Source organism: Cyprinodon tularosa, unplaced genomic scaffold (genome assembly GCF_016077235.1).
Source record: "Cyprinodon tularosa strain WSP-4 unplaced genomic scaffold, ASM1607723v1 ctg275, whole genome shotgun sequence".
NCBI lineage: Eukaryota > Metazoa > Chordata > Actinopteri > Cyprinodontiformes > Cyprinodontidae > Cyprinodon > Cyprinodon tularosa.
In genome coordinates, this window is record NW_024038980.1 from 670270 (window position 1) to 691564 (window position 21295).

The window sequence follows — 21295 nt, forward strand, 5'->3', positions numbered from 1 at the left end:
GAAGAGTAGTGAGAACTGCAGAGAAGGTCATCGGGGCTCCTCTTCTCTCCATTAAAGACATTTCATCACAGCACTGCGTGTCTCAAACCTGAAACATTATCAATGACCCCTCACACCCCCAACATGGACTGTTCTCCCTGCTGCCCTCTGGGAAGAGGCTTCGAAGCATTCAATGCATGTCCAGCAGATTCTGAAACAACTTCTTCCCCACTGCCATCAGAGAGCTGAACTGTTGAGAAAACTCTAAATCGTGTCACAGACTCTGTATCAAACTGACAATATCAATGCGTTTTTTTGCATGTTTTTTTCCACTATGTTTACATTTGCCCACTGCTGCACTTTAATAAAATGGAAATGTCATGAGAGATATACAAAATGAAATTTCGTTTTGTGTACACACAATAAATGTTGTTAAATCTAAATCTCTGTGATACAGACTGGGCATCAGTGGTAACCATCAGAAATTGTTATTTTCGGGTATTGCAGGCTAACAAAGAACCCAAAACGACTCCCCATTCCTAAGGGGTTGACCCGTTCTTCTGGTTTAATTTGCATGTTTTCTAAGACAAAACAAGTTTTTCGGCTACTATATAAAGCTTCGAACTAAACTCTAATTTTGACATTTTGATTTGGAAAAAGCTTCCTGGATGGGAAGTGAAACATCTTCAAACTTGGAAACCAAGTCCAGTTGATTGCTTTTTTAAATTTTTTAGAATGACTATGACCTGGATGACTGAGAATCTTCACCAGCTGCTTCAGATTGGGGTAAGAGTGGCCTTTGATTTTGCTACCTAAACATTATCAGTTAGTTTGTCAAAACGCAGTTTTATTATCAAATAATTCATTTTTATTCTCTTTATTCATATTCATTATCTCTATGCCACTTTTCTTTGTGCCTTTTTCTATTGTTTTTATGCACTTTGCGTTGACTTGTTCAATAATTCAAATATGCTTTTAATGTACTTGCCTTGACTTACATTTATATGCAGTCATTCTGAAAAAGCAAATATTAAGACTGACTAGCTTTGATTTAGTTCATCAGTCTGAACTAGGAACAGTCAGATAAAATGTTGGTGCCTAGAGGTAAAATTAACAATCTTCAATCTTAGTTGATCAATGATATTCAAGAGGCTGTAAAGTACAAGTCTGTAAAAAAATTTATTTTGAAGGAAGAACAACAACTTGCTTTAGATTTATTGGACAAAACACACTCATTGTTATTAACAAACAGTTTAGAAAAAACAGTCAGTTAATTCCAGGTTTTGCACAATAAGAAATATTTCAAACATGCTACAGAGATGATGAAATAAGTTTGACTAAACTGATAAATGAGAGGTTAAAAAGATCCCATTATAAAACCTGAGAGGATTCTAACACACCAAACAAACTAAAACATGTTTACAATTATCTTGCAAACAGCCCAAAGAAGAAGTTTTGTATTATTTTTGGAGTAAAGATGCACCGATCCAAAGCTCTTAACACAATCACCTGTATTATTTTAACCTCTTTTTATAAAACATAATCAAGAAAATGCTTTGTAAACAATTTACAGTACTAGAATAAATAACTTTAATGATTAATGGCAAGAGAAAAATATTTGTTCTGCTTCTCCACTTTTATATCTAAAGGCATTAAACATAATAAACCTTTAATTTCTATAACAAACATGATTTTTGATCGTTCTGGATATTCTAATGAAATATCACGTTCTCATTGGCAACAAATGGAAAATTCATCATTATGTACAAAAATAAATGGCTTAACAAACTGTAATTAATGTTATCTGTTTCATTTAGTAATTTGGGTCTGTAAAATAAATGACATTTTTAATGATATTGTAATTTATTTCATTTGGCCGTTTGCATGGGACAGGATAGTTTAATTAGGATTTTGTAAAACATTGATCTATCTTTCTGCAGTTCACAAAAATGCTATTAGACTAAAGTTTCTATAATGAAGATGCTTATAAGCAGAATTGTTAAATCATGACCTGACGTGTTCACGTCTCCACGTCTGTATAAAGTAGGATCAAACAGATTTTTTCCTCTTACCGTACTTTAAATTTCATAAATTGAGGAACTTCAGAAAAACATCCAGCTTTGGCTCCATAAATCTGAAACTTTAGCACACTTGAATTCCTGCAAAACTTTACTGCAAATTATCTGACATGACAGAATTAACAGAATGACTGATTTAATTCAGAAATTATCTAAAAAATATATATCTTAATTTAGATATAAATAATTTTTATCGTTTAGTTATTTAAAAAAATAATTTTACATTTGATCATCTGTACCAATTAGCTCCATGTTGGCCTGTTATAATTGGGTGAAAGCAAGTCTGCAGAAAATTAAATGAGTAACTTCAAATTGCTGACATTTAATGAGGTATGCTGGTCTGGGTTAAAGCACCCCTTAGAGTAAAAGCACCACAGCTGGTGTCCCTAATAACTAATAATTCATGAATCAAAAACTAGAGTGAATTCATTAACAGAGCTAATATCAGATCAGTGCTGTAGCTCCGCTTGAAGCTACACATCAGTGCGGTGGCAGTATAGCTCGCACGACGGTATGTATAAAACTATATAAAAATAATTTCCCTAGATGATGGACAGTGTTTGCAGGCTTGTGTCTCCTTCACATTTATTTCTAATGCCCAGGCTTAATCATTGTGCAGATTATTGCAGCTGTATAGCTATATGCATGAAAAACACATTCAGATAACTTGTCAGTCAGGGTGGTTCTGTAAGGGTTTTGGGACATTGTTAGACACTGTTAGGGACAAAATGGTTTAAGTATATGCTGGTTAGCCAACGTGGTGAAATGTCTTTTTGTAAACATTTTATCTTTAAAGCACTGGATGCATTTATATAAGAAAACATGAACATACAGCAATATTTCTTCTCAATAAGTAAAAGACTTTTTTTCCCAAGGGCTAAAATCACAGCTTGTTCTGTGCCACAGTAAAAACAAGGCACTTATTCGCTTTGCCTGCTGAGACAGAAGGTAGAAAAGACATGTGATTCATTGCAGGTTCCACATGAAAGGAGGAGTGGCTTTTTGCACACAAAGAAAAAAGGCAGCACCGCTGAGATGTTAGAGGTCCTGTTCCGCTGCACACTGCTGCAGGTACCACTCATAAAGCTTAGCCTGTGAAGTAAAACCACACAGGGAAAGTCAAAGTCAACATTAAAAACTTCTCAATCAAAAAAATAAGAGGAAATTAAGAGAAGGTGGTACAACAGAGTACAGGCCAGGTGGTTTGCCTAAAAAAGAAAGACCTGAAATATTTTTTTTGTATTTATTGCATGATCAGATTTGACATTTTTTTGAAAATTCTAACTTTTATTAAAAATATGAACATTTTTATCATTTTATCACTGTCATAAATAAAAGCTGGGCGAGTAAAGACTTAAATAATTTTCTGTTTAATGTTCATTCAATTAAAGGTCAAATAAAACATATGAGTTTTTACATGATTGTATGATCTGAGCAGGTCTTAAATTATTTTTAAGTAAGGTTTTCTGCACTGTTGAACTCCTAGGGGAATGTTGGATCTCCTCTACATTTTATCCTTTATCTTAAAAAATGCAGGGGACACTGGCTAGTCCAGACTGCTCTTGGTGATATATTACCGTTCAGGAAATCGGGTAAGGCCATTTAAAACATAATATTTTGGAAATAGATTCATAAAAGCAATGAATCATAAAAGCAGTGACAGAAGAAATGCCAGTGATGGAATTTTATGATCAGAGTTATTTGCTCATGTTTACTTAATAAGGTGAGTTGCAACGTTCTGGACTATTTGTAAAGGCAACAGGGGCATGATTGATCTAGACCAGAGCTCTGCAACCTTCGACTCCAGAGTGGCGAGTAGCTAATGCTGTAGCAAGAATGATAAAGAGCCCCCTGATTTTCTAAAAGATATAACAACAAATGCAAGTTTAATCCATTTATCTGCTTTTCTATGGAATAATTTTATTGGATTTCCACAGCAGAAAAGAATAAAACAAAAGAAAAAAAAAACGGAAGTTCTACCATTATTTATTTATTTTTCTTCTTGTCATTAAGTTAAAAAACTGCAATTTGAAATGATTTTTTTTCCTGCAATATCACCATCTCATAAATTGAAGTTTTCCCTTCTCTTTTTGCAAAGCCTTTATGTTTTTCTTTATTCAAAAACCAAAAGATGGAATTTAAATCTTTTCTCTCCCCTAAAATGACAAAAACATCCTATTCTGGTTTTTCGTTTTCCTTGCACAGTAATGTGACATGTGGAGGTTCAAAGAAGTTTCAATAAACTGAGAGCAAAACTGAAGAGACCTGACCTGACCTTGACCAAGAGTTGCAATAGCTGTGCGGGAACAAACCTGAAAGAGACTCTTTCCCAGCAGCCATTGTACAGCGCTTATAGCTGTAAAACCAGCTTGTCTTCTAAAATAAAGTGGGCGGAGCTATGGTTGGGTTGCTAGGTGAGTGGCCTTTGACACATGTCTGTCACTATGAATCGACTGCTGGAGTTGCTCAAGAGTTATAGTTAAGTAGAAATTAATAATTAAAAAAAACAGAGCAGAAGATAAAGATCCAGACAATATTAAGTTTGACTTTGATATTGCTGATAGGAAATTAGATGTTATGATTAACTACCTGATCAGTCTCACCAAAGTTTTTTCACTAATGCAAATGTTAAAATATTGTCTCAACATTTCATTTTCTATTGTCTCATACATTTCAAATAATTTAAGGTAGCTTCCTTAGTTTTGATAATAACCAAACTATTTATTTATAGGTTTTCCATATTTCCCGTTTACAAAGCTACACTCTCACCTAAAGAGGACATTTTGCTGCTGTTTTATTGCCATTGCTGCACCTTCTTGACTCTTCAGTAAATCATGGGATATGCTGCACTCTGACCAGACTCGTCCCAAAGAAGAACTTTGCCCCATTTGAATAGAAGAACATAAAATCTAAAAGATCCCGAAATAAAATACGGATTTAACAAATAAAAGGCCCTGAACTATGTAACGTAGCTTTCAGAAATAAGTGTAACAAAAAATGTTACTCTCAGGAATTTCTAAGAAACGTTTACAATTTTCCTAAAGTTACATTTTATAACTAAATCTGATAATCTAAAAAAAAAAAATTGTCATAGCTGAATGTGAAGTCCATCTAACCTTTTTAGTTTTGACAATATCATGGATATAATCGCTGTACTCCATCATCTTCCTCTTCTCCTTCTTTGTCAGAGTCTTGCTTCTTCGGCTGAGAACGAAACATAAAGAGCCTTTAGGATCATAGCTGAAAAGTGCTTATTCATGTAATAGCGTTTTACCAGTTAAGGTAAAAAAGTTTGAATTTTTATGTATTATTCACAACATTAAGACATACTGTGAGACTTTGCTTAGAAAACTAGGAAATAACGCATTAATTCATGTTTTTATGAGAAGTTAATTTATTTTCCAATGTTATCAATGTAGCTTAAATTAAAACCTAAAAGAGTTTTACTTTTTTTCTGTAATAATCTGTTAAAAGATTTATAAAAGACACTCAAAGTATTCTTATTTTCTCTATCTTTACTCATGGTGCATGAAGAACAGCTTTGTTTTGTAATACAGACATCTGCTCGATATTGAAAGGAAAAACACAGGCAAAAAAAGTCCTTACAAACCATTTGTCCATTTCACTGCATAGCTAAGTACATTTTCTGCATTTGCATATAATAAAAGAATATATAAACTCCAAAAAACAGAAAGGGAGAAAATAAAATATGATGCAAGTATCCAAGAAAATAAATGAAAACTGCAAAAATCTTTCCTTAAAGATTCAATGCTTATACTGTATTTGGCATCAGGTTTAGATTAAAATAGAACAGCTAAATATAATTACAGTAACAATAACCTCACTTAACGGAGTAACTGCATGGAAATGAGCAATTGAGGAATCTATTTTGTCTTGATTGATGTTGAAAATGCTCAACAGTCTTTTTCCAAAGTAAAACAGATAAGCATCCTGTGTTAAAATAGTGTTTCTCCTCTTTAAATAAAATGTTTAGATGCTTTAAAAAAAATTATGCAAGTTTCATCAACTAAAATTAAAGACGTTCAAGGACTGTAAAACCTAAAATCAATAATGAAAGATAATCTAGTCAAATTGATTTTACCTCGAATAAAAATAAGTTAAATGAGATGAGGTAGAAAGAATCTTGCCATTTTCATTTGTCGACGTCTGGATCTTTTACTTTTTATTTTGTTGAAAAGTAACACTCTTTCTTCAGCAATAAATGCAACAAATGTAATTCATAAATGTTAAGAAGTTGAAGTAAGAAAATAAAAAACATAATCAAATAAAACGTTTCTTTTCTTAGTTCAACGTGGTTATTAAAGGACTTATTTTTTATTTCTAAAGGTCCTCTGAGAAGCACAACCTTTGAATATATTTAGTGGAGCTGCTGGATTATGTGTGGTATGTTTTATGTCTTGGCCAGGTTTCTCTTGAAAAAGAAGTTTTAACCTTAATATTATTTTCCAGGCTAAATAAAGGATACATGCTTAACTTAAACACAATTTTTTCTCTTTTAGGACAACCTTCATGAGGATCTGAGGGCAGCAGACTGTGCATTAGGGTCCATAGGGCTCCTTTTATGCTGAAACTTATTCATTACATGCATACATATTGTATGCATGTAATGCATTAATTTTTTTTTACAATAAGTAATTAATTAATTTGTTTCCTTATTGATCCTTTAATCTAAGCTTAATTAGGATTTAACAATATTGAAGTTTATATTCTAAACTGTAGTTCTATTGTCATTTATTTGGATTCAGTTAAAATAAATTTGAAAGATTTAGCATTTTTATATTTTCAATGGTTTATATAAATCTCTAGTGTTTCCTCATAAAAAAAACATAGCAGCATTACTTTCATTCTATAACTTATTTGACAATCTAATTTACCAATAATTATAATAGTTAAAATAAATGATTTGATTCTAAAAAGAGTTTAATAAAACAAATGTGTTTTACTTGAATCTAATTGGGCTGAACGCAATAATAATAATAACTCATGTACTGATGTTTACATCATAAGTTTATTATTGAAAATGGAAAATGGATGTTTTTACACACTTACCCTGTAAAATATTTAGCTAGGAATAGCAGGAAGTAGCAAAAGGCCCCAAAAGAGATCACAAAAACTACTTGTTTGTCCTCCGGTATCCACTCCCATAAATACATCACTACCCCCTGTGGGAGACAGGAACAAATGAGGTTTTATTATGTTTTTTTTAATCAGTTATTATGTTTAAAGGTCATTAAAGGTTTGCTGGACTCACGGCGAAGACCATAATGGTCTGAGTCGGACCTTCGCCCAGCAGCTCCTGCAGCTGCTCCTTGGAGAAGCTGCTTACAATGAAACTAAGAATAAAGAGGAAGGGCAGGAAAATACCTAAAGCCCCATAAAGAAGCGAGTGAAGACGAACACTTCTGTTAGAAACAACATTGGCCCTGTGTAAATAGGAAAAAAGATTTACAACATTTATTGCAACTTAATATTCTGACTTTGCATCCATTTCATACAAATGTGTTTCTATTAAAGTAACCATTAAATTATTTGAAAGAAAAGAACCCAGAATCTAACCTGTCCTGCTCTAGCTTGTTGGTGATGGTTGAACAAATGAGGTCAGAGTCCTTCTCAAGTTGATCCAAAGTCTTCTGGACAGCCTGGTTGATAGTCTTCTCAATCGTTTGACAAACGCTGTCAATCTGGTTCACACACCTGCTCGGCTAAAACAAACAAAGATACAAAAAAAGGAGTAGACTGAGGTGTGAAAATGTATTTTACTTTTTCTTCAGAGGTTTTCTTTCACTCATAATATTCTGATCCATTAATGATAGAAGATCCATAGATCAATAAATGTATTAGTAGCTTTTATGTGCTTATGAAACAAATATTTCATCTGCTTTTTCCAGTTATTCTGCAGTTAATAGGACTAGAAACAGCAGGAACAGTACAGAGGAATTTTGAGTTGCACTTTAGAAACCACAGTATGGTAAAATCATTGAATACTTAGATGTAAGCATGTCCAGACGGAATGGTGTTATTCTTTAAGAATTCATACTGACACCAGAATGTTGTGATTTTATTGCTGTTAATGTTTGTAACAGTTCTCTCTCTAGGAAATGAGACTCAAGAAAGGAATGGAAAAAATAAATAAAAATCTGCAAAATGCTAGACTGAATTTTACCTTTTGTGGGTTGGGGATGTATATAGTTGGCATCTCAAAGCCACATTTGTTGAGGCCTGGACGCCGGCACAGCTCCTGAACAATCTGCATCATTACTCTCTATAAAACAAAAGAGAAAATATCAAACATTATTAGTACTGTTCCTCAAATGTATCATAAAAATAACTATCAAAAATGAAGACCTGCCTGCCTGTCCGTCTCTTTTCCAGCTTCATCTGCTTTGCTGAGATAAAACAGCAGCTTGTCCCCACACTTCTCGCTCAGCTTCTCCACAATGTTGAGCGTCCGTTTGCACAGCGCCTGACCCATCGGGTCAAAGAAGACGAATACCAGGTCCGCCTGTTCTCCTGTAGTGTAACATACAAATGCATTAGAGTCTCTGAAGGTCATCTGATAATGTGGAAAAAACTGAATTCTTAAATCCTTACCCAACCAGCTGATGGCACTGTTGACATCAAATGGATAGATCATGTCCCCATCCACCAAACCAGGAGTGTCTACAAATGTCACCAGGCTGAACTTCTTCTGCTTTGAGGTGGAAATCTCAGCAGACAGGTAGTCCAGCACGCCTGGGAAAAAAAAAAAAAAGTCTGATTTTGGATCAAGATGCACCAACAGAGCGGAGTCACTGCTGCTTTCTGTTGTATCTGAATTAAACAGTGAGGTCAATACTTGGAAACCAGATGAAAACCCATTTCTTTGTCCTTGCAGGTTTGCAAAGTCACAAACTTTCTCTCCTAGAATCACTTTACTTTGGCTCATAGATCAGTTTTATAGTCTCTGATGTCTCCATGTCCCCTTTATGGACAGCTCTGTTGTCACTGTTACACACAACAGCTCTTCAACTGGCAGCTTTAGTTTGGCTCGTGGCACGTAAAGCTAGCCAGTGAAGAACGACTGTGAGGCAACGCCCTGCGAGGTTACCACAATGTCCCATCCTCACAGACCCACACACACAACAGGATTTCTAACAAACATCCAGGGACAATCATGTTTATATAAACTCATCATCTGCATTAATATTACATTTAATTTGGGGCTTTTATTGATTCATATGAACCTGTCTTTATCAGGTTGGAACATTTTTAGACACAAATATTTGGTCCTTATAAATCCTCTTTATGGCCTCAAAGCATAATCTACAAACCTTTAATTGGCTCATAATTGAAACCAGAACCTTAATGTTATTCCCTCTAAAATTAGCTGAGATTTTTTTTGGGATAATTTTCCTGCTGGAACAAACTGCTGTATCCAAGTTCCTAGTCAGAAGGAAATTTAAAGGATTTTAAAGGCTATTGTTCACTGTTTCACAAGCACTGGACCCACAGCATGATGCTGCTACCATGCTACTATATTATAATAAAAAAAGATTTAAAAAAAGAGATAGCAACTACAAGTTAAAAGGGATGGAGATCTTAAAAAAACAAAGTTAGAATCAGATGCTGATATGGTCAGTTAATATGAAAGTTACAATTCATTGCAAATATTCATGTTTAATGTAATATCTTAGGAATATACAGAAAATAAACCTAAAGTACAACATATTTTTTAGTTTTGGAGGACATATTTTATTTCATTATCTTTTGATTTTGTTATACATATATGCTTTTTCTTTTGTTGATTATGTTTTAGCAATTTTTCTCTGTAAATGTATTGCCTTTTCATTAAAGATTTTGGAATCTCTGTTTTTATGTTTAAACACAATGAATTAAATAAAAAAAATCTAAATAAGAAAATAAAAATAAATGGCTGATACTAGGAAAATAGATCTGTCTTTGACAAATTTAGTTTCGACCAGGTTAAATGGTTAAAACTTGGACAGCAAAGTGTCAGGAAAAACACTATATTTAAAAAAGCTTCACCATCTCTGATTTAAAAACAAAACCTGTCTAATTTCCAGACTGAATATTTCAAAAACATGCCAATGACAATAAGAGATGTATGAATTCTCTTTAACTCTCTAAGAACAAAATTAACCACCATCAGAGGGGGGGTGTAAATATTACAGCCTCTTTTTAAACAACTCCCACCCTTGTGTTGCAGCCAGCAGGACCCCTACTGCTACTGCTGTCACATTCACATTCCTGTATTAACAAAATATCAACACAACAGACTCGGAACTCAAACCTTAGAGGTCTAATCTGTGCAATAGAAAATTATTTATATGCATGATTATAAATGAAATCCACATGGGTTAAAATGCTGATGCATTAAAGTCAGTCTGGATTACAAATGTTTGCATGGTCTGCTTGAAACCAGAAAGGAAAAAATCCTTAAAAGGGGATTGATAGCAGTTTGATTCAAAAATAAAGTAGTGATCAGTAATGTGATCTGTTCTCTTTTATTAAAAGTGCAAACAACTCACAGCATGAGAAAAATGGGAAAATCAGAAAATACTAGATTATAGTTTAACTAGACTGAATGCATTCTGTTTAAAAATGTAATGAGCAGAGAAAAAAAAGAAATCGCTGTTCCTAATAAAGAGGTATTTCCAGAGTAGATCACTGCATAAAAGTCGAAACAACAGGTTGAGAGCATAAAGACATGAACATTTCAGGTTCAAACATTTATAATAATACTAAATATGAATCCAAAGAACAATCAGCATCTCTTTCCACATAAGGATATGTGATGATCTTCTGCTGAGTCATCCTCAGTCCCTAGGAAAGCTAAATAAAAGCCTGATGTGCTTCCAGCGGCAGCGAAGAAGTTCAGAGAATAAAAATCCAGCTTGTATTCCCGCAGCAGTGGAGCGACTGTGGCCTGAGCAGAGCTGTTGCTGCTCCAACACTGAGCTCCAACGTCTCTAATGACTGTGACATTTCTCAGACGCCCCTCCTGACTACGCTGCACTGCTGTCGACAGGGCGTGTGACTCATACGCCATACCATGAGTCCGCACCCAGTGAACCCTTTCGTTCTGCACACTCTCTATAAACACACACGCTGCACCCGCACCCCTATCAGCAGCAGCACCACTGCTCAGTCAGGAGGCACACCCAGTTTCTCTCCAGTGACTCCACTGATGCACACGTCCTCACTGCTATATAAATGATGAAATATATAAGATCCAAACAGGGAACGGGAAACAGCTGTGATTTCTAACCCAACAAGACAAATTAAGAATGTTTGGCAAAAAATAAATAAAAATCTGGAGTCATCGCTTTGTTCTTGTATTTTGGCATCAAAAGCCTAACTTCCCCCCCAAAAAATAGATTTAAGTGCAAAACATGGTCTATTATTCAGACTTATGCTCTTTTCCCCACATTTTTAATAGAGGAGTTTTTCCTTTTTTTTTTTTTTTAGCCACTTGAATCTAATGCATCAATTATAAGGCATAAAAGGCTTTTAAACCCAATGAATGACCCATTGTGTGTCAAATGAAACAACTGTTAAATCTGATTTTTCTGCCACTTTGTTATGGGCAGTTGTGACAAAGAAACTATTTTTGTTCTTTCAATAAAAACAATATACGGTATTCACATTTTAAAAGACAGAACCTGAAGCATGTATTGGTTTCTCATAACTAAAACATCCTTTTACTCCAACAGCAGAGTTTCACACAAATTTAAACACATTTATTCATTGCCTCTATCAAATTAATTCAAAGAAACTTTTTTTTTTGTTTTTTTTATCTAAAAAACACTTTACTTTAAGCTCATCAGGGCTCAACAAGCCTGAATCCACATTCATGCAGAAAGTTAAGAGAAAATGGAAGATCAAGAGGTTCCTGACTATTTATAATAGTTTTTACATTAAATTGGTCAGATGAGACTGAGAGCTTTCTAACAACAAGCAACCCTCTATTGGTGAAATTATTTATAACTATGTGGTAAAACACCTCATACCTCTTATTTCAATGTAAAGGCAGACTCAATGGGACAAAGATATCTGTGAGGTTTTAAAGAAATATCTGGTGACATCGGTCAGAAAATGGAAAAAGGCTCCCTGCTGTATGTTTCAGAAGGACAATGGGTTGAAACTTCTTTCATGTTCATCTCAGCACTCAGACCCAAATCCTGCAGGAAAGCTGTGATTTTGTTGAAAATAAATCATTTGTCAACAAAACATGTTTATTCCCCTGAATACATGCACACCAAGGGCGTAGGTTTGATTTGAACTTTGGTAGGGACACTATTGGCCTGGTGTCATTGGTGCTATGCAATATGCATGCCCTTTTTTATGCTCAATGTGAGCATCCGTACTGATAAGAGGAATTCATTGTTAAAAGAGAAAAACATTTTGCTCCATTAATAACAATGTTATAAGCTCTACACTCATTAGATGCTGTTTATCAATGTTTGAAGTATCACCGGCTCTGATGAATGTGGAATTAGGACTGTTTTCCACTTTGAAAATGGTTTCATTTGAACGACTAAGAGAGAAGGTAAATACAGTATTTTCTTTTGAAGATATAGAATTGTGCAGAGTTAAACCCCACTCTAATATTTGTACCTACTATTCTCTCTCTGTATCAAGCAAAATAATACATTCATTAAAATATTAACTTCACTATAAAAGTTGAACATCTGGGCTGTAGTTACTCTGTGTAGCCCATTTCATGTATTTCATCTGGGACTGAAAAAAATGAATCATATTAATTAATTATTTCAAAAACTGTCAACTAATTTAGTAAGTGATTCATCATTAACTGGAGAATAGAGACTTTAAAACATACAGTAATATAAATGTAAAATGTGCCTTTCCCCACAGAGCAACCCACTTAGATCAGTTATTATATCAAAATTGTAAAAATAAAAACAAAAAAATGAAAACAGTAATATTAACTAAATATCGGTAAAAAAGAAACCCTCACATTTTCTTTTTTAGGTGGCTGTGGCTAAGAATCAGAAATGTTGATGCTTACAGCCTTTATTTGCCCATTTTTCCAGCAGTCTTCAGAACTCCTGGCTGACTCAGAATATTTCGTTTTATAAAAGAAAAAAAAAAGGTATTTGTTTTTTAGTGTACATGATATTCATTTTTTTTATTGGGACTAGTTTTGTAGCCTAATATTAATTGTAGTAACCGCAGCATTCTAGTGTGAATAAATTTTCAATGTTGTGCTCCAAGCACAGGCTGACTAGAAAACAGCCAATCAGAGAGAGAGAAGGCGGAACTTAAGGCAGACCAACCAATGAGAGTTGAGTTAAACAGCGCAGCACAGTTCCATGCGCTGCTACATGAAAGGGACAGGAGAGACCAGGCAGAGGAGCTGTGAGAGAAAAAGAAGCCACTGCTGCAACAACTACTGCTGTAAATTATAAACATGTTGCTCACATCCAATTATTGGTAGGGACATTTAGGTTGGTTCAAAATTTTGGTAGGGACATGTCCCTATGGTCCCTATGCAAACCTACGCCCATGATGCACACTAATTAAAAGGTTTTGCTCTTTAAATTATCTGTGTGACTTCAATAATAATCAACAGCTGATTTATTTTGGTCTTTTAACATCTTCCATATTGCTAATGTGTAGCAGTATCAGGTGCAAAGACAAAAATGACAAAAGTGGAGAAAATAAAAAAAAAACAGCCAATATCCAAGGAGAGAGAAAGGAGCTGTAGTTTTATCTGATTCTCAGGGTTCCAGCAGGGGTAAAGGATCTATTATTGGTATGAAAAAAATTACTTACTGACACAAAAATTTTATATTAAATCAAAAAGTAAATCCCTTCCATTAACAATGTTTCTTGTTGTGTCAGTGGAAATAATTGTTCCACTCCTCCTTTAATTGTCATTGCAGCATGATTAAAAAAGCAAATGCAATCAACAAAAACACACAAAAAAAATCTAGGAGTGCATAAGCCACAAAAAAAGATTTTTAATTAACTTCTGTTTAACATGCAAATGAGACAGCAGGCTAAAATGCTGAAGCAAAACCTCACCACTTAATGAGAAACTTAAAGTTAATCAATGTGCTATTCCCAGACACAGTTTAACATAAAAACACGTGGAGCTGCATGAAATCCAGACGTACACCCAATATGCATAATAGAAAACTTATAAACATAATTGATCAATTAAATGGAAGGAAACACAACAAGCAATTTTCTTTTTTCATAGCAGCAATAAACACCTTTTAAATAAATTAAACGATCAATAAGGGGTTTGCAATAAGAAAAAGGTCAAACTTACCTTTGAACTCAAGCAGAGGTCGGAAGTGAGGGTAGAGATGTAAAGTAGCGTTACCCTGTGAAGAGTTAAAAATGCAACGTCAGACAGAGAGCCTTGAAAAATCTCCAAAACAGAGTCTTAGTTTGAATCTTGGGATTACAGCAGCTTGCGTGCTGCAGCTGAATATCCTGTCTTGGGCTGCTCTGCAGTCCTGCACCGTAAATATTTTATTCATACTCATCACTTGGACCAAAGGGAATTAAAGCAAGGGAGGCAAGCAGCCCCAGGACTTGTTTGGCTGCTGCAAGGATGACTCAGGGCTACAACAGAGGCCATCACTGAATCCTAATGCATAATAAGGAACTTAGCATTAAAAAAAAAGGACATAGAGTAAATTGTTTAAAGTTGATCATGTTTTGAGGGATTCATCAACTCAATAAATCCTGAAAACCAAGAGCTTCTGTTCTCCATGCGTATCAATCTTACCGTCAGGGACTCTCTCTTGCGACCGCTTGTGATGAAGGTGAAGCCCTGAGTTTCAATGGCAACGCCGGTTTTCTGGATGTGTTCTTCAACGTACCTACAGTAATAGAACCCAGACAGCATTTAGTACAAAAATATTAATTGCTTTCAACTGTTTCATGCACACAGAAAGGTTAGGTTTGACTTTTATCAGACATGACGTCCTATGGTCTTCAAGAAAAGAGGGCTAGGGAAACCTTGTTCTACTGGTATGCTACACAGCTAACTGTTAAAAAATTCCAGGGAGTGTCCTTAAAGAGAAAATTTGTTGATGTAGAAATTCAGGGGAAGCCGTATTATTAGGGGTGCAACGATATGCATATCTGGGCTCTATGTTGATATCCAATATTAATTTAGCCATAACAGACAATAGTTAAAAAGCCACAATTCTGTGACATGACTAAATAAATATCACCTGACTGATCGCCACATGTTCCTCCTAAAACAAAAACAGCAACAACATAGAAGAAGAATTTTCTTTACACGCTTAATCCCAAGTTGGGTCGTGAGGGGTGCTGGTTCCTATCTCCAGCTGTCTATGGGCGAGAGGCGGGGTACATCGCCAGTCTATCGCAGGGCAACACAGAGACAAACAGGACAAAAAACCATTCATGCACACACTCACACCTGACAATTTAGAGAAGCCAATTAACCTAACAGTCATATTTTTTGGACTGTGGGAGGAAGCCGGAGTACCCGGAGAGAACCCACGCATGCTCAGGGAGAACATGCAAACTCCATGCAGAAAGACCCCGGGCTGGGAATCGAAACCATAACCTTCTTGCTGCAAGGCAGCAGTGCTACACACTGCGCCACAGAGCAGCCCGGGCCCGAAACTAATAAGTTTAAATTCAACATTGCTGGTTCCGATGTATTCTGCAGCCCTGGTAATTTTTAGGGGTGTGGGGGAAAATTATTCAGCCAAATATGACAATATTTCATTTGATGATATCGGTATTGATAAAAAAATATGGCTGAATAGATCTTAAATCTAAAAAAATATTTATAGGCAAACATCATTTAATTGTCTTTCTTTTATGCGTTCACACCGGATGCAGATTGATCGCCTAAAAGGTGTGACACGGATTGGGTGGAGCTACCTTCTTCTATTTGCCTCATCATCTACAATGGCGAATGACACTGAAAGAGTGGCTTGGGTTTAAATAAAGCTGAAGAACACCGTGGTCGGGCAGCTCAGCGCCGTGTGCGGACACTTCCAATGTGTTTAGTTTGACCACCTGCTGACCCACAGCATGTATACAAGGACTCCAACATCACATAGAGGTGCCTCTGTCTGATGTGTAGTGGTGGCGCATCGCTCTGCAAATGTTCAGACTCCCCCAAACAAGTGTTGGCTGCTTGTAAAGCAAGTGACATGGCTCAAATGCTTAAATGCTCATAACACGCTGCTCAAAATGCGCTGCGGGACCTTTTGACGAGCCCTAATGTGAATCAACCATGGACTTTAAACCTCCAGCTGCAAATTTGGCAACGCAACAAATCAGCTGCTCTGCACCAGTCTCAGCAGAGCAGCAATGGGTTCTTGTGAGGTTCTCCAGTCATGATAATTACCAAGTATCGGGACGCATGCATCTTGCCAATTCACAGCCACAGTAATTACACATAAATAACTCAATAAAATACCCAGAATTATTAAAAATTAATAATATAAGAAATTCTTTTATTTGTTCCTTAGGGCAGATCATTTTCAAACCTTAGCTTAAACGTCATAAAACACTAATTAGATGTTTTGTTTTTCTAATGTTGCCCAATCCTTCCCAAAACCATGTTCTGATTTTGACTTCGACTCAGTGGACAGAACCATGCAGTCTCATGTCGGACAGCACAGCAGCTGCATATTTAATCATCCTAAATTCATTTAGTATTAAATCCATGAAATATAAAACACAAAAATAGTTCCAACACACGGCGCACAACGCCGACAGGCTCTTTATCCCCCTTCCCTTTCTTTTGAAATCACCCATTCATTAGTTAAGCAGGTTAATACGCTGCTTAGAGCTGTGCTCACAGCTGATTATTTTCCACTGAATCTATTTAAGCAATTTCAGACTCAGTTCTTTATCACTGCAGGGATCGTTTTATCACCAGGATGTGACAAAGAATCCTGCTCTAGAAGCCGTGCTCCTGTTGGTGCAGATGAGAGAACAGCTTTAAAAGCATCACTTGTTTAAAACAGCTTTAATAAATAATCATATTAGGGCATCTGGTTGTATAAATCTCTCCATATACTAACATTCATAACAAAGACACAAAATCAATGATTAACAAGCAAGAGGTCTATAATGATGTGGATTTGACTTGGCGATATTTTATATGTAAAAATGAACAAATTCATATCGTAAACTATTTAGCATCAAATCTTAGCAAAACTATGTTAGAAATAAAATAATAATAATAATCTAGAATGTATACACTAGGTACCTTTATATGAGCTACCCATAGGTAATATTCACATACCTTTCAACTGTCTCCACACATTAAACAGAGTTTGAAAACCAGAAGATTTTCTATTAAATGAATGATATTTATATAAAAGATATGTTTTACCAGTTAATGAATGAGCTCTTCCCTGCTGAGTGGTTCCCCATGATCATCACGATGATTTTCTTCCTTGGAGGCAGGAGCCGGACACCGAGGCTGCTGGCAATTTTCACCAGACCTGAACAGATGGAAATACTTTATTTGAACCACATTAAGGGTTAAACTATATTCAATTATAGGCACTTTAGATAAGAGTGTGTCTCTGTGATAGGGTCCATGTTATTTTAAATGAGGTGCATGTTTTTTTTTCTTACAAAAGTGGCCATAAAATGTAGAAAATGCTACCTTATTCTACACCAAACAATCTACAGTAAATTACCAACATATTGAAGAATCAAGGGAAAGGTTGACCTTTTTAAACTTTAAAAACTTTAAAACAAAAAAAATATAAATTTTTTACAGCACAAACCAGCAACGATGTAGCCGGATTGATTGACATTTGTTTGATTGAAACTTACTGAAAATTTTCTTTAAAATAGCCTTATTTGCCCCTTTAGGACTAAAACATTGTTTGATAAGCAGACTATGTTCCTGAATTTACTACTGGCCAGAGGTTCCCGAGCTGTTTCTGCAGATGCGACATCAAGCGTGTCAGTGTTAAATGGGTCCAACCTAGCAAACAATTAAAGCTTTATATTCAAGATGGATTTTGTGGATACTCGCAGGCAAAAGGCTTCCAGATCAACTCAGACACCTATAGCAGCTCTGCAAAAGGTGAAAAAAAAAAAAAAAGTTTTGTTTCACCAACAGCCACTATCATTAGAAAACTCTGGCGTAATTGAAACCCATCAATAGGGACAGATAAAATTAGGAAAATATGCTATTTTGCAAGTTCTCCCACTTAGAAATCATGGAGGGTCTGAAATTCTCATCGTAGGTGCATGTCCACTGTGAGAGACATAATCTAAAAAAAATCCGTACGTGACAATATATGATTTGTTAACTATTTATTTGCATGATACAGCAGCAAGTATTTCAACACCTGAGAAAATCAATGTTAATGTTTTATACAGTAGCCTTTGTTTGCAATATCAGGGGTCAAACGTTTCCTGTAGTTTTCACCAGGTTTCACACACTGGAGGAGGGATTTTGGCCCACTCCTCCACACAGATCTTCATGGCCCCGGTCATCCTCTCCTTAATACAGTGCAGTCGCCCTGTGCCGTGTGCAAAATAAAAAATAAAAAAATGATGCTACCACCCCCCATGCTTCCCAGTGGGCATGGTGTTCTTGGAATGGTACTCATCATTCTCCTTCCTCCAAGAATGGTTAGTGGAATTATTTGCCCACATGACTTTCTCCCATGAATCCTCTGGATCATCCATATGGTCATTGGCAAACTTAAGATGGGCCTTGACATGTGCTGGATTAAGCAGGGGAACCCTCCATGCCATGCATGATTTGAAACCATGATGTATATTACCAACAGTAACCAGGGAAACAGTGGTCCTAGCTCTTCTCAGATCATTGACCAGCTCCTCCCATGTAGTTCTGGGCTGATTTCTCACATTTCTTAGGATCATTGAGACTCCACAAGGTGAGATCTTGCATGGAGCCCCAGTCCAAGGGAGAATGACTCATAGCTTCTTCTATTTTCTAATGATTGCTCCAACAGTGGACCTTTTTTCACCAGGCTGCTTGGCAATTTCCCTGTATCCTCTTCCAGCCTTGTGGAGGTTTACAATTTTGTCTCTGGTGTCTTTGGACAGCTCTTTGGTCTTGGTCATGTTAGTAGCTGGATTGTTACTCATTGTATGGAGTTGACAGGTGTGTCTATGCAGCTAACAACCTCAAACAGGTGCATCTAATTTGGGATAATAAATCATACATTGTGATTTCTAGATTTGTTTTCTTAGGTTATGTCTATGTCACAGTGGACATGCACTTACGAGGACAATTTCAGACCCTTCATTATTTCTAAGTGGGTTGACTTGCAAAATAGCAGGGTGTTTAAATGCTTATTTTCCTCACTGTATATTCAGGCTATTTCAATATTTTATTTGGGTTGAAAATCTTTTTATCAGCAGAAAGGTTTACCCATATATGGTCGTCTGTCAGACGTTTTATAAAAATACAGTCAATTCAAACCCAAATGTAGCAAAGACGATATTTATGTTTTTTTTTTAACAAATGATCATTTTAACAGCAAAAACCTGCACTAATGAAACACTAACCATTCAATTAATTTACTGAGTTTTTTTTTTTGCCACATGGGTGGGGTGTTAGCTTCAAGCAGCTGAAGCTCATTCAACTTGATGATGCAGCCCAGGGTGCAAAACCTGCATCTGAAATGCAGAATGGTGAACTCCCAGCAGTGCTCATGGAAACCACTGCAGACCCGTGTTCAGTCTGGATGGACCTTTTTAATTATGTTTTTGTTTTCAGAATAGAATTTGTACTGTTTACTCATTTAACTGTTTTTATGACTTCCTTTGCTGACACAAATTTCTATAATAAAAAAACCTTCCTCACCCACGGCGGGTGGTCTCCCTTTTTTTCTTCAAGCTCGGGTCCTCTTGAGGAGGAGCTTGAGGGTTCTGCACAGAATCTTTGCTGATGTATTTCAAGGGATCTGCTACTGCTCAAGTTTGGGGGTCACTGCCCCGAGTGCCCCAATGACCACGGGCACCACTGATGCCTTGACCTTCCAGATCTTCTCCAGCTTTTCTCTGAGCATCTGGTATATATTTCTTTCTTCTTCTTTTTTTCCTCACTATATATATTTGGTAGAGAGGAGTTTATGACATAAAAAAATTAAAACATTAAGATAAAAATCTTATTGGAGCATCCCTGCTGCAAACCAGCATTCCTGATGACCTGAGGTCAGCCAATGATGTTCACCCTGAAGCATGGCACTACTCGTCTCAGCAGCCACACTACGTATGCCATATGTCTGCTGGGCATCTCCTGCAGTTTAACATTAGCATGTCAAAAGTGATTAACTGCATCTTGTCTTCCACCCACTAACTGCTGGAGATAGACATCATCTCCCAGTACCCATGCAATTATAAGCATGTGAGGAGGACTGATGGGTGTGTCTCAAATTTTGCATCATTTCCTTTTTTTTCTTATATAGCATCCAAAGGTTGGATCATAATGATCTGACATCCAAGTTGTGCTGAATCAATAAAAAAATAAAAATAGACAAATGGCACATTAGAAGACCTTTACCTGCTTTATTTCTATTAAAGTGCTGCTCTCTGGGGCATCGGGTAGAAAATCCCAATGTGATGACAGTTTTCTGGATTAGACACACTTTCTAATGTGTAAAGTAGAACTTACAGACTTTAAGCTCAATGGCTTGCAATGACTGGCAGTGAACAGAAGGTGGCGCTGCCTGGATGAGCTGCAGATCAGCTCCTATGGTTCAAGTGTCATGTTTTTTTTTTTTCTACTCTGACAACAGGTGCTGCAGAACTACATCAGCACTTTTCACTTTTACACCATAGATCAGCCCAGAAACATACTGCTGCACAACAGAGAGCAACAACAACACACAGTCTGCCTGTTTGTGTTTTAATGCTGCTGTAATCCGGGCTGGCTGTGGAGCATTTACCGTTCTCGCTGTCCACATACAGGCTGTGGCATTCCTTCAGGATCCTCTCACTCGGAGTGGTGATCGCAGACTCCAGGGGGTTCGCCACAGACCGGGGCTTTCTGCCCGACATGATCAAACCGAGAACGCTCACCGAGGGTGGATCTCCTTGCAGTTTCCAGAGGAGGAGGGGGAAAGGTTTCAGGGTTGCACACACAAGCTCAAGGTGCTGGGTTAAAAAAGTAAAGCTCCCTCCTGTGGTCAAACGCTGTAACTTCAAAAACATGAGTCACAAATCAATCAATCAATAATGTTACTTTT

General features: G+C 36.3%; 1 protein-coding gene across 1 annotated transcript; it reads right to left on the reverse strand.

The window, feature by feature from the left end:
* Nucleotides 1-1145: 1145 nt before the first annotated feature.
* On the reverse strand, nucleotides 1146-21188 carry si:dkey-98f17.5 (uncharacterized protein LOC569123 homolog). The gene is made up of 12 exons (XM_038290066.1): nucleotides 20996-21188; nucleotides 17446-17557; nucleotides 14842-14935; nucleotides 14377-14431; nucleotides 8670-8810; nucleotides 8428-8588; nucleotides 8242-8340; nucleotides 7635-7780; nucleotides 7330-7501; nucleotides 7128-7240; nucleotides 5174-5261; nucleotides 1146-3149 (listed from the first exon to the last, which is right to left on the reverse strand). Exons 1-12 carry the CDS (start codon nucleotides 21105-21107, stop codon nucleotides 3096-3098), a joined length of 1347 nt encoding a protein of 448 aa, XP_038145994.1. The 5' UTR covers nucleotides 21108-21188; the 3' UTR covers nucleotides 1146-3095.
* Between the last annotated feature and the right edge of the window lie 107 nt (nucleotides 21189-21295).

Coding starts and splice junctions, on each gene's coding strand:
- si:dkey-98f17.5 (XM_038290066.1), bottom strand. CDS start 21,107: ATGTCGGGCAGAAAGCCCCGGTCTGTGGCGAACCCCCTGGAGTCTGCG. Junction 17,558..20,995: donor GTATGTGGACAGCGAGAACG/GTAAATGCTCCA, acceptor CCATCTGTTCAG/GTCTGGTGAAAATTGCCAGC. Junction 8,811..14,376: donor ACCTCTGCTTGAGTTCAAAG/GTAAGTTTGACC, acceptor TTTTTTTCCCAG/GCGTGCTGGACTACCTGTCT.